We start from the raw sequence: 13,702 nt of genomic DNA on the forward strand, positions 1-13,702 counted from the left end.
CTAATGCACTTCCATTAATGCCAACAAAGTGTTCAAGTCTATGCAAAAGAATGTTGTGGTCAATTGTGTCAAATGCAGCACTAAGATCCAATAAAACTAATAGAGAGATACACCCACGATCAGATGATAAGAGCAGATCATTTGTAACTCTAAGGAGAGCAGTCTCAGTACTATGATACGGTCTAAATCCTGACTTGAAATCCTCACATATACCATTTTTCTCTAAGAAGGAATATAATTGTAAGGATACCACCTTTAGTATCTTGGACAGACAAGGGAGATTCGAGATTGGTCTATAATTAACTAGTTCTTTGGGGTCAAGTTGTGGTTTTTTGATGAGAGGCTTAATAACAGCCAGTTTGAAGGTTTTGGGGACATATCCTAATGACAATGAGGAATTAATAATAGTCAGAAGAGGATCTATGACTTCTGGAAGCACCTCTTTTCGGAGCTTAGATGGTATAGGGTCTAAAATACATGTTGTTGGTTTAGATGATTTAACAATTTTATACAATTATTCCTCTCCTATAGTAGAGAATGAGTGGAACTGTTCCTCAGGGGGTCTATAGTGCACTGTCTGATGAGATACTGTAGCTGACAGCTGAATGGTTGCAATTTTATCTCTAATAGTATCGATTTTAGAAGTAAAATAGTTCATAAGTCATTACTGCTGTGGTGTTGGGAAATGTCAACACTTGTTGAGGCTTTATTTTTCGTTAATTTAGCCACTGTGAATAAATACCTGGGGTTATGTTTGTTTTCTTCTAAAAGAGAAGAAAAGTAATCGGATCTATTAATCGGCTATTTGAACGACAGCAGCACATTGCTCACACTCATTCAAAATACTGTATAAACGACAACCTTATTATCTATTGTAATGTTACAGTAGTAATTTAGCAGACAAATAAACATATTTTATCATAGGTTTAGGGGGAGCTAATGCAGACAAAAACACAACCCTTAGGGAAATTAATGTAGCCTATGGTATGGCACTAACCATAGTTTAGTGAAAAAAAATATAGAAATGTCCGCAACACTGCTTCTAACTCCCATGTTAAGCAGTGTTGCGGACATTATTAATTTTTCACTTAAGTAGTTTCTTTTGTCCTGCACCTGCCAGAAGGTGAGATGTGCACACAATTACTTATTTAACACTAACCGAGGAGTTTAACCATGGAATTTGTAGTAAAAATAAATACAAGTGGTAATTAATTTGCCAAAAAACTAAAATGCACTTACAAAACATGGTAAAAGTCAAATTAAAATCTTCAGTATTAAAGTCATGAGAGGATGGATGGATAATGGAAGTGAAGATGCAGTTCAGGAGAGAACTCTAAATTATAAAGCAGGCAAGCCTTGTCAGGTCCATACACAAAATAGGGTTGTCCATGTTTCAGAATGTGTTGTGGGTGTAGAGTGTGAGATTTCCCAGCCTAATTTTTGAACACAAACATAATCTCTAGATCTGCTGTGAGTCACTTCATGAGCATTTTACTTATTTTGAGAAACTATCATCATACAAAGAAACAGCAGTGTTTCAAAAAGACACCAACGTTTCTGGAGTTTAGTACAGAAAATAGGACACATGCTTATTAGATAACCGTGTATGAGTTGATGTATATGCTTGTATTTTTTTATTAACAATTTTTTCCCCAAACCATTGTTAGATTACAGTGTTTCCTGTATGCAAAGATTTGGTTTCAAAAACAGTATCTATAAACTATTTATTTAGATTTTAAATCTGCATTGAACTTCAGATCAATCTCAAATTAAAATGCAGTACTAAAGTCTGATTTTGTGGTGGATGTGGTCAAATGTGATCATCTTAATTCAGGTGATGAAGGATGGTGAAAGTCTGACAGTCTTGAGCACTACTTTAAGGTTAAACCGGCATGGTGTAAATGTTTGAAAATGATTTACAGTTGCAAAAAAACTTTCAATAGAAATTTAGAAAAGTAATCAAAAAGTACTCAAAAGTAATTAGTTACATTACTTTATTAAAGTAATTTAAAAAGTTACACTACTATTACATTTTAAATAGGGTAACTTGTAATCTGTAACCTATTACAATTCCAAAGTAACCTTCCCAACACTGCACTAAAGACTGAAGTAATGCCTGTTGAAAATTCAGCTTTACATCACAGGAATAATTACATTTTAAATAGCATATGAAAATAGAAAACAGTTATTTGAAATTGCAATAATATATTACAATATTACTGTTTTTACATAACTTTTTGATCAAATAAATGTAGTCTTGGTGCACATAAGAGACTTCTTTCAAAAACATTAAAATCTTATACAGAGCCGAATACTTTTGAACAGAAGTGTGTGTGTGTGTGTGTGTGTGTGTGTGTGTGTGTGTGTGTGTGTGTGTGTGTGTGTGTGTGTGTGTGTGTGTGTGTGTGTGTGTGTGTGTGTGTGTGTGTGTGTGTGTGTGAGAGAGAGAGAGAGAGAGAGAGAGAGTGCATGTTTTTGTGACATATCAGGACACAACTCTGTATAATGACATGGGTATGACACAGGTATTACAAGGAGAGGATGACTTATGAGTACATTACCAATATAAGGCAACAAACCAATTAGTGCTTAGTAAATAAATCCCTATGAGTGGGGCAGCCTAGATGTTTTCAGAGATGGTCAATCAAACCTTGCATCAATGGAAAATGATGATTAACCTCCAGGTCTTAACACAATTTGATAAAGCAGCTGTAATGAGGAGGCTTTGGGACTCCTATATAAAACATCACCATTTCCCAGTGTGTTTTAATTATTTTCTGCTGTTTTATCAGAAATAAATATAGTTGCTGTATCAGCTTATTTGGGTGCATGCTTGCAGTACTGAGAGCAGCCTTCCTGCACTTAGACCCTTTATTGATAATGGCCCATTTTACTAGACATAGACTTACAGGTTGCATAATGGACAGTGATGTAGTCAGCCAGGAACTTTATATGAGTTCGTTGTTCCAATCGACCTTCTTAAAGTCACCATGCCAGGGCACATAATGAAAAAGAATCCAAAATAGCTTCAATTTATGTATGGCTATGGTAAAGCAGACTTGAACCAAAGGCTTATATGGGCTTTTATTTTAACATAAGCAATCACATTTTCCCCTTAGTCTGACCACCCACATTGTGATATTTCGGGCTTAGAAAGTTCAAGGGATATTTGGCTCTCGATCCATCCATCATCCTCCATAACCCCTCCTGTATAGCTGTTAGTATTGCATCTAAAGGAAAGGACTGGTACTGTAGGTGAGTTTGTCAGATGCAAATATCGCTGCTGATCATTTGGGAGAAGGTTACGAGACGGTGGCAGGAGTTCTGTCAGGACGAGAGAAAGAAAACGACAAAGATCCAGGGAGAGAAAGAAGGCAAACCTCGGAGGGGATTTGTAATTCCTCCTGATGCTTCCCGAGCTTCGGTTGAGTGTAGACAGTCAGGAAGGCTGTGCCTCACTGAGTGCTGGTGTTTCCTTTGGGGGACCCCTCCCGGGCGAGGGGGGAGGTGGAGAATTGCAATCCCACCCCGTCAAAGTGCTCTCTCTTAAACACTCACATACACACACGTACACACACACACACATACAGAAACTCTCCACAGGAGAAGCTAGAGACAGAATGCGCAGCCCCTTCACAGCAGCTTTGGTGCGTCGTGGTGTCCAAAAGGGATCCTGCTACACTTTGATAGTTGGTTAATTACTCATATGATACCACACAGATGTCTTGGGGGCTCTAGCCGAAAATTCGTCACACTAACTCACTGACTGACTGACGGGATCCTGGGAAAGGCAGACATTTAAGGAGCGGTAGGTGAAAAATCAGGAGGCATTTATAATTCATTAGTGTAGCAGTTTACGTGCCGTTAAGGATCCCTTTAGTGCCTAGTTGATGCTAAACTGAGATGCTACTTGAAGGGCTGTCTACTAAATAGTTCCTTGTGTACCAGTTGGTGGCAGGGACTTTTTTACAGGAAACATATCTTGGCTCAGAAGTGTTCCTTTGCTGTCAAGATAATGAAAGGGGGTCTCAAATGATTCCAAACAAGATGAGGGTTGATTAACTTTCCTCACTTGTGATTCTCGTGTACGAATAGGCTATGCTTGTTATGGATCTATTTAACTTATTTGAAAAGGCATTCAAGTAATTTATTTGTTAATAACATATATATATAGACACTTTAATGCTATTCTCAGAAACTGAGATTAAATTGATCAAATGTCAAAATATAAAGGAAAATTTGGTAACACTATATAATAAAGTCCCATTAGTTAATGTCTGTTAACTAGTACATTTGTTACAGTATTTATTTATCTTTGTTAACATCATAACTGTTCATTGGTAGTTCATGTTAGCTTAGGCCCATTAAAAATACTAGCAGATACAACTTTTGATTTAAGTAATGTAGTAAATGTTGAAATTAACATGAACTTATATTAATATATGCTTTATAAGTCTTTTTTTTTCCTTTGTTAGTTCATGTCAATTAATGATAACAAGCATTACTGTTACCAAAAAATATATCTGAATGATATAAAACCATGTAATTGTTATTAAGCAGTGGTCTTTGTATTTAATAATCCTAGAAAACTACATATTGTGAAATTCATATTGTGACTTTGTTACTTCGTTTGGAGAAACTGGCCTTATGAATGCCAAAATGCAAACCAAAGCGGGAATGTGTGTTGAGGAAACAAACGGATGAAAGCTGTGCAACGGGCGCATTTTAAAAATTACAAAAACCAAAACCAAAACAAAACCCTTGATTCCGTGCCACTAACACCATGCCAGCACTGATGGGTACTTGCCAGGAATGAGAGGAAAGGCAACGTCTCGTCCCTCTAGCGTGACAGTAACTCATACTGGCACTTTCCATCTGTGCTCCTCCACTAAATCCCCTTTGAAGTTGTCTTGAAGTTTTGCAGATCTAGTGTTATACATTTAAGCAATTCTCTTTGATTTAGTTTTATTCTGAGGCCTGCGTCGTATGTGTCTTTATTTTGTGTGCTCGAGCTGCGACAAACTGAAATCCAATTTGCTTAATGACATGATGTGGTTTTGATGTCCGTCCTGTTGTTTGTTATCCCACAGCTGTGCCAAATAGCCGTAATCAGGCTCTTATCACCTCATCTGGAAATCAAAGAGTGAACTGTGTTCTGCAATGGGCATTAAGACACTACAATTGCTCTTGCTAATGGCCGTCCTGGCCACTGTTGGAATATGTCACATTAATGGAACAGAGGAAGTCCTTCAAAATTTTACTACCTCCAAAATCAATGTGCATCCCACCACCAGTAAAGCCCTGCTGGATAACAATACCAGAGTAAATGGGCCTCCTTCCTGTAAGGATCCAACTTCCATCAAGCTCTATTTTAAGTATGTTAACACAATTATTTCCTGTCTCGTGTTTGTGGTGGGAATGGTGGGTAACACCACCTTGCTGAGGATTATTTACCAAAACAAGTGTATGAGGAATGGACCCAACGCCCTTATCGCCAGCCTGGCTCTTGGAGACCTCATCTACATCACCATAGACATCCCTATCAATGTCTACAAGGTAGGCACAGATCTGTTTCTTCATTGTTTTCAACTGGTAGGAAGCATGACATCATTTTGCTCTCAAAGGGTACTTTTCATAAAGCAGGCAAGCCTACAGAGTACAAAACAAAAGAGACAGCTTGAGCACAGGAAGGGAGAATGAGCTGGCAGAGGAAGTTGGGAGGGGGCTTAGATGCAGAGGGCAGGGCGTACGATTATATACGGTCATCCAGAGTTTATCTCTAGGGCCGTCCTATTACGGTTACTGAGGTTTTTGTGATGAGTGCAGCACGGATATGGCCTGATAAAATAAACAGGGGATTGAAGGGCCGTCATCCAAACGAACAGCTCTGTTCTGACTAGTGCTTCATCACTAGCCAATGTCTCTTGTCTAATTCTCGGATCATCAGTGAACATAGTACTTGACAGTGAACAGAGGCCTGTGTTAGCAGATGGATCAATGATGTAATGTTATCTTCATTTATTCAAAACAGATGAAATATGCAACTCAGATACACAATGACTTCAATACACTTCTTCAATAAAGAGCATATTTTGAGCCTCTGTATTAAAAATATGCTAAAAAATGTCTAGGTCATACACCACTCCTGATATCATAATAAAGAAACAAGACAACAGGAAAAAAAAAAAAAGAATTATTAAAAAGTATTTTGGCATCATCATCATAATCTTATTATTTCTTTTGGGATAAAAGAAAGAATATTTTATGCTTCTCTGCTTAGTAAAAAGTCATGTGGTCCAATCTAAAAAAATAAATAAATAAGATAAATAAAAAAAACCTGGTCCAAACAAGCAGGAGAAAAAAATAAAATAATATATTTCATAGACGACTCCTGCATATAAGTTATAATCATCCAAAAATTAAAGATAATTTTACTTTCTATGACAATACAGTTCATGTTGTATAATGTCATGTAGTGTGACCCCCAAAATTTACTGACATTTATGAATGAACAATTCAAGATAAAAAGTTGGCTATGTATTCAAGATGTACAAAATATGATTTATTTTGTGTACATTTTTTAAAATGTAATATGTATTTTTTGTTGTTGAAGATACTTTTTACTTGATGGATACACCACATGACATTTTTTGGAGTCATACTGAAACATTTCTTGAAAAATGTTGAAAATTTTTATTTTTTATTTTTTACAAGCATGAATACAAAAAAGTGCATTTCTAAAAACTTGGCAATGTTTTAAACTACATTTTTCTTTTCTTTACCTTTATTTTCTTTGTCTTTCACTCTTTTATCACTGACTCATGCCACATTTCCTATCTGTAGTCCGTCTTCACAATTTTATAAAGTTAAAACGCTCTCTGAAATGAGTTTAGCACCGTTTCCTTTTCCAATTTTCAGCATTCATAAAGCATGCTATTATGTTTTACAAAATTCATTTTGAGAAACTTTTGGGATACTGGGTGGAGATGTCAGATGAACATACTCTTAAGAGTTTTGTGATCAGAGATCTCGTGTTCTGATCTATTAGGTTGAAAGATATCAAGTGAAATCTCATATGAAAAAAACATCAATGTTTTAAAATGGAAGTGCGATATTTAGCATGTCTTGTTTTTGTGACGCACAGACTTGTTCTGTGTGCACTCCAGATCACTGACTTCCAATATACATCAAATACACATACTCTCCAGCTGTGCCACTGATTAAACTCAGCACTCCTCATACAAACAGGGCCAGGATACACCCGTGAGGAGTTTCCTTTCTAAACCTGAGCATAATCCACATACTTTTCCTGCTTAACAAAAGCCAAGGTCCGCTCAGAGAACCTTGTCAAGGCCACTTCAATGATGAGACACTGCAGAAGAAAAAAACAAAACACTTATGATGACGCAAATGTCATTACAAAAAAGATGTGCACTTCAAAAGAGGAGACGAGAGGTTTTTGTTTTCAATGCTACTGGAGTCTTGTTAGGTGAAGACAAGCTAAAGTATACAATGACCAAGCAACCATTGAAACGACTCTGAAGGCATTTCATCAAGACAAGATGTGTGCCCTTAAGTCCAAAAATGGGAACAGAGAATCAAAGAAAAAAGAAAAAAAGATCAAATTCCAGAAATCTAGACTGCTTCAATTCTAGTTAAACATCTCCATTTCTTTTTTTTTCTTTATAAACAAACTCCCAGACATAAGCACTTAAAATAAGTAAGAACATGTTGTTCAATTCATCCACATTTAATTTATCTTAATGCATTGTATTCTACTATAGTGAATGATTAGCTTGTGGGTCATAGGGCTGAGGAATCATAGTCATGAATGATTCTATTTTTCTTGCAGCTACTTTTCACAAAATGGCCATTTGATGAGAGCTCTTTTGGACTCTTCCTGTGTAAACTGGTGCCTTTCCTCCAGAAAGCATCTGTTGGAATTACAGTACTCAACCTGTGTGCTCTGAGTGTGGACAGGTAAATCACAGCTTCACTATTTTGATGTTAAAGTGTACATTATTCAAAATTGCTAACATATAATTATATCCATAATCAAAAAAATAAATAAAAAAATAAAGCGTAGGTCTGAATCAGGCATGTTTGATCAGTGAGACATTGGAAATTTTGGGTGAACTCTAGGAATGGGTTGAAAACAAAATGTTGAAATACTGACCACTTTTATAGTGTTCTGCTATTCTAAAGCTGATTTCCCAAACTTTTTGCCTTTTCTAATTCATCATCGATAAAGTTTTTTTCTTCAGATGGAGTTTTTTGTCCAAATACTCATGTTTTCTAAAATAAAATAAAGCTTGTAAACCCTTCTCTAATTTGACCTTTAAACTTTGGGTCACAATGAGGTTCAGGTTCAGATTACACTGTTGAGGTCAGACATAGACAAAGGTCAGAAGCTAGGACACATTTTAATTTTTCACTCCTCTACATACCAAGTTATTTTGAATGAGTCATTATAATAGAAAATAAGTATACTTTTTCACAATATTTGTATCAGTAATAACTAAATACTACCTAATGTGGAATCCATCAGCAATCACATTCATTTTTATTAAATATTTTATTAACAAAATGCATAGAGGTCATTTGTCAAGTCACTAATATTGTTTCTATTATATTTATTAACCATTGTTTATTTAGTAAAATACATTTTATTGTCATCCTGAACTATAAATGCAAATCGGAGCCACAAATGTCAAGCAGCCTGTCACAATTTTTAAAGAATAAATCAGTGGAATCAAACATCTGGCCTTAATTTCGCAACAGCACAGCCACTTTCAATTAACTTGTGAATCATGGAGGAATTATTCGGCACATCTCGTCCGTTTCGTGTTCCCCATATTGCGTAAAATGACAAATCATTCTCATCCTTCTGAGTGTTGGCAAAGTGGATAACATCTCCACTAAGTTAAATATAAATGTCCAATTGTTGTTAAACAGGAATATCCAAATGGGTCATTATATATATTTAAAAATCTTGATGCACTGTTTTACAGAAAAACCCATGAGACAAAATGTATTAATGAAACAAACAAGCAAACATGAGCAAAGGGAAACTAGTGACTTCACCAAACAAACAGCTGATGTCTATCTTTGAGCATTTAAGTAAAATGAATATTAAAATATATAAAATGTGTAAAATGTCTTTTCATTAATCTAAGATCAACCTTTAAGCTTATTGTAGCTATAAACCAGTAGCTGAATGTTGCCACAGCTGCACAGTGATATTTTTACAAAAAGCTTTCCCACACGATAGGAATCTGATCAGTCAAGCTTTGCAGGTGTTGACATAAAAAAAAAAACAGATGGTGTTGAAGACTCCACATTTTTCTCTGGGGTCATTCACAGAAATGTTTAGTGCACATGAAGCGGAGCTTCAATGATATGTCTCTGTTTTTGAAATGTTGAAACAGGTAAGCAGTCGTCTGAGAGTTTTGTTAATGGTTGTACTTTTTGTGGCTCAGGTACAGGGCTGTAGCATCCTGGAGCAGAGTGCAGGGGGTCGGCATTCCCCTCTTTACTGCCATTGAGATCTTCTCCATCTGGGTCATGTCCATCATCTTGGCTGTGCCAGAGGCAATGGGCTTCAACATGGTCACCTTTACCTACAATAACCAAACCTACCGCACTTGCATGCTCAAGCCTGAAACTGGCTTCATGAGGGTACGCTTTAACCGGATAGATGTCATGCAGACGTCTTTTCCCCTCATTCGCATAAACACTCAAACACTTAGTAACAAACAGTGCATCCTGTCCAGTTGACCCAGAGCAGGATGCTATGCACTATTTCTGTGATCTTTTACAAACTTTGATCTTGGGAACAACAGTTTGAGCTTTCCATTTGTTTCAGTCCAATTCATAGCAGACCATGAGTACAATTACCAGCTGATGTATCTCTCACAAGCATATGTGTAGATACAGAGTTCATTCTTTCATATGAACCCTGCCATTAATCACAGAAACAATAGACAATTCAAACGAGACTCAACACAACACAATTCAATTATAAAAATTAAATTAACATTGTGGTGAGTTCACTTAGTGCACAATTTTTTTATGTGTAACATTTATGGTAAGGACTTGGGGATCACGTACGGTCAGCTAATAATTATCACAAATTGAACCCAGCAGGGCTATCAGGACACAACACAAAAAGATTTTCCAAAAACAAACAAACAAACAAACAAAAAACCTAAAATGACTTTCCACTACTTTTTATGGACTAGTTAGCTAAAATATGCCACAGTTCAGGAGTTCAGCTAAAGTAATTCAGCTAAAATCCTTACTGACTGCAAAATTTAAAACAGCAGTGTTTAACATAGCTAGAATTTAATATGTTTATCGCTATCATCTCTTTATTTTTCTTACCGGTCCATTGCTGTTCTGGCTTCTAAACTTCCATCAAAGGTCTAAGCTCAATGCTGAGATCTTTTACTCCTGCAAATAAACTTTTTTAAACTAAGTTTGTATTTTAAAAAGTTGGTATTATCATATAAAAAAAAAATTAAATTTAAAAAATGTTATGACAACCCTTAAATGACCTTATTTCATGACATATTAACAGTGTTTGTTTACTCTATACATAATGGATAGTGTTTTATCTTCTCTCAGTTCTATGTAAATTGGAAAGACTGGTGGTTATTTGGCTTTTACTTCTGTGTGCCACTGGCCTGCACAGCTATTTTCTACACCCTCATGACATGTGAAATGCTCAACCGCAGAAAAGGAAGCCTTCGGATAGCCCTCAGCGAACACCTTAAACAGGTAATAAGAAGTCCTTAATACTACTTCCAAGTCTGTATGATAAAAACATACTAATAATTACTGAGCAGTAACGGTTTTCGCATTTAGTTTATGTTCTGTGTGCTACTTTCTTTATGAACCCAGATGATATCATAATATTATTTTTTTAACCTGTCCTGTATGCACTATTGTGGGTAAAGCATTTAAAAGCTATAGAGGAGTTTCAATATGAGAGTATATTATATAACACTGAACATACTTCTGTTCTAATGGCTTGTTTATGCTCTGCAGCGGCGTGAAGTGGCTAAAGCAGTCTTCTGTTTAGTGCTGATCTTTGCTCTTTGCTGGTTCCCTCTTCATCTCAGTAGACTGTTGAAGAAAATGGTTTATGTTCCAGATGATGAAAGACGTTGCGAATTACTCAAGTGAGTGGGACTTTGCCAATGTTGACTCTTAACAGTGGATTGATTTATGTTGTACCTTACATGCTTGTGCATAAGGTTTTTTTTTCTGATGTAAAAGTTATAGTTTGTAGTCTAAAGTGTTTATACAGCTGTGCTCATAAGTTTACATACCCCTTGGAGACATTATAGCAATATGAGATTTGTAGCATTTAAAAAAATATATATATATATATATATATTGTGTTCCTGTAGCTCAAGTGGTAGAGCGTTGTGTTAACAAGTGCAAGGTTGGGGGTTCGATCCCATGGTAGGTAAAAATTGATAGCTCGAATGCACTGTAAGTCGCTTTGGATAAAAGCATCTGCTAAATGCATAAATTTAATTATATATATATTAATATATATATATAAAGGTTCTTAGGTTTGTATGGTCTTTCTTAGTAAAAAAAAAGAAAGAAAAATGAAAAGATAAAGATCTTGTAGATTATGCAAAGGATATGTAAACTTAGGAGCAGAACTGGAAATGCAAACAAAACTAAGCGAGCGTCCAAACTTTCAGCTTCCTGTTGATCATGGATTATTTTGGCATCAACTTGGCCACTGTGAATTCTTGCATCAACCCCATCATCCTCTACTTCGTGAGCAAGAAGTTCAAGAATTGCTTTAAGGTGAGTTTAAAACTACTTGCTCCCTTCATTTACCCGACACTGCAAACAGATTCACGCAGAACGATCGTTTCTGAATACATTTCCTTCGAAAAAATATGAAAATGGCCACAACAAAACAATCTATCAGCAAATTATGCTTGATTTACAGAGACAGCTGTTTAGGGTACTGTGAGTCATTCTCAGAGAAAGATAAGTCATGCCTAGCCCTTACTGAGCACAGTTTACCGACAATGATGTCAAACCCTAAGTGGGCTGCTTCTGAATAATGAGGATGATCCCAAAGATACAGTGCAGCTGAAGTGTTTGTGAGACAAAGCAAAACAACAACAACTCAGAGTTCATGGGCCTAAATACAAGCAAACTGATGATTTGTGCAAGAGATGGCGTGGGTCCAAGAGAAATATTCAAAGTTGATTTACTATGGGCCAAACTTAGTGCTGCAGATAAGCAATACAGATTCATTTAAACTCAATCACCTCTTATACAAAACAATGTGTAGCCTACAACTTAAAATCTAAACCAGGCTTAATATAAAAATGTCCCTGTAGCAACATTTCTGTAAAATAAAATTTAGAGTAGATTGCTCTACATGCATGTTTCATGCTACTTTCAAATGGAAATGCCCAATGAGTGGCGCTAGACAGCATATGTGCAAGTCAGTCTCTGAAACTGATGAATGTAAATCTATCAACGTTTTATTCTGTTGGCTCTTCTAAGCATCACAGCAGGTTGAAAATTGAATGTCCAGTGAGTGGTGTTAAAAGATTAATGCTTTATCGTGTTTGAAAAAAACATACCACCTACCCTAAACCAACAGTGTTAACAAAAGCAAACATTAGATAAAAAAAAAACATCTGCTAAAGCAATCGTGCCATTTTAGCTTACTTCTATAATTCTTTAAGATGTTTTATCTGGTGTCGTGCCTTTTATTTTACTTCTGAATTGCGAATGCAATGCTATTCCAGGTGAGCTCTCGAGTAAGCTTACTATGTCAAAAAAGCCATACATATGGAGCTGATTATTTAATACATCAAATAGTAATTGGTTTAAAAAATAATCCTCAATGATAAAAGTGTTTTGGCATCATAAAATAATATTGTAAAAGAAACCACATACACAGAAAGTAGCTATTAACTGATATGTAATCTTAATGAATGTGTGAAAATGTGCTTTATTGTTAATTTCAGCTAGAAAGTGCAGTGAATTGTATGCAAAAGTAAATTTTTTTGAGTTTTGCAAAAATAAAGGTATGTTTTCCAAATGAACCTATGTTGGTATGACCAAATGATTTTTCTTTGTTCTTTATCATTATTTCAGTCCTGCTTGTGCTGCTGGTGTTACACCAGAAACCAGGTGTCCAGCTCAGGCCCAATGAATGGCACTAGCATTCAGTGCAAAAACCATGAGCCCGGCAACCTCAATACCGACAGAAGCCTTCGTAAATACAGTGACTGAGAGGTGAAGGACTCACTGCGGTCAGCCTACATGCTTAAAACACATTATAAAAGCAGACATCACCCAGCGTCAAACTTTGAGGTGGAAAACATTGTAACCATTCATATGAAACTAAAGTTCCTCGGAGCAGTATCAGGCCGTTTTTATAAATAGCTTCAGACCAGACAATGGAACTGGTATATTTAAAGTCTCACGTAGACCTACAGCAGCTGTTCCCTGACTTTCAGAGGGTTGTTTTGCTGTGTGAGAAGTGGTGGGAGTGAAGACCAACAGCAACAGGATGCAGCTGAACCTAACAGCTACAAATTAACCCTCATCAGGAGCTTGACATGTGTTCCTTATATAAATGCTACACTATGAACATGCTCTGGAACATCACTGTCCGACACGAAAGGAAGTTACAGAAAGGAAGAGTGAA

At 36.2% G+C, this 13,702-nt stretch overlaps 1 protein-coding gene across 1 annotated transcript; it reads left to right on the forward strand.

Moving 5' to 3' along the window:
• Window positions 1-3,564: 3,564 nt before the first annotated feature.
• Window positions 3,565-13,702, forward strand: LOC132142543 (endothelin-1 receptor-like). The gene is made up of 8 exons (XM_059552499.1): window positions 3,565-3,808; window positions 5,091-5,556; window positions 7,853-7,980; window positions 9,480-9,678; window positions 10,627-10,779; window positions 11,050-11,183; window positions 11,721-11,829; window positions 13,147-13,702. The coding sequence occupies exons 2-8, from the start codon at window positions 5,161-5,163 to the stop codon at window positions 13,282-13,284; spliced, it is 1,257 nt and encodes a 418-aa protein (XP_059408482.1). The 5' UTR covers window positions 3,565-3,808; window positions 5,091-5,160; the 3' UTR covers window positions 13,285-13,702.

This window comes from Carassius carassius, chromosome 6 (assembly GCF_963082965.1).
Source record: "Carassius carassius chromosome 6, fCarCar2.1, whole genome shotgun sequence".
NCBI classification, from domain to species: Eukaryota; Metazoa; Chordata; class Actinopteri; order Cypriniformes; family Cyprinidae; genus Carassius; species Carassius carassius.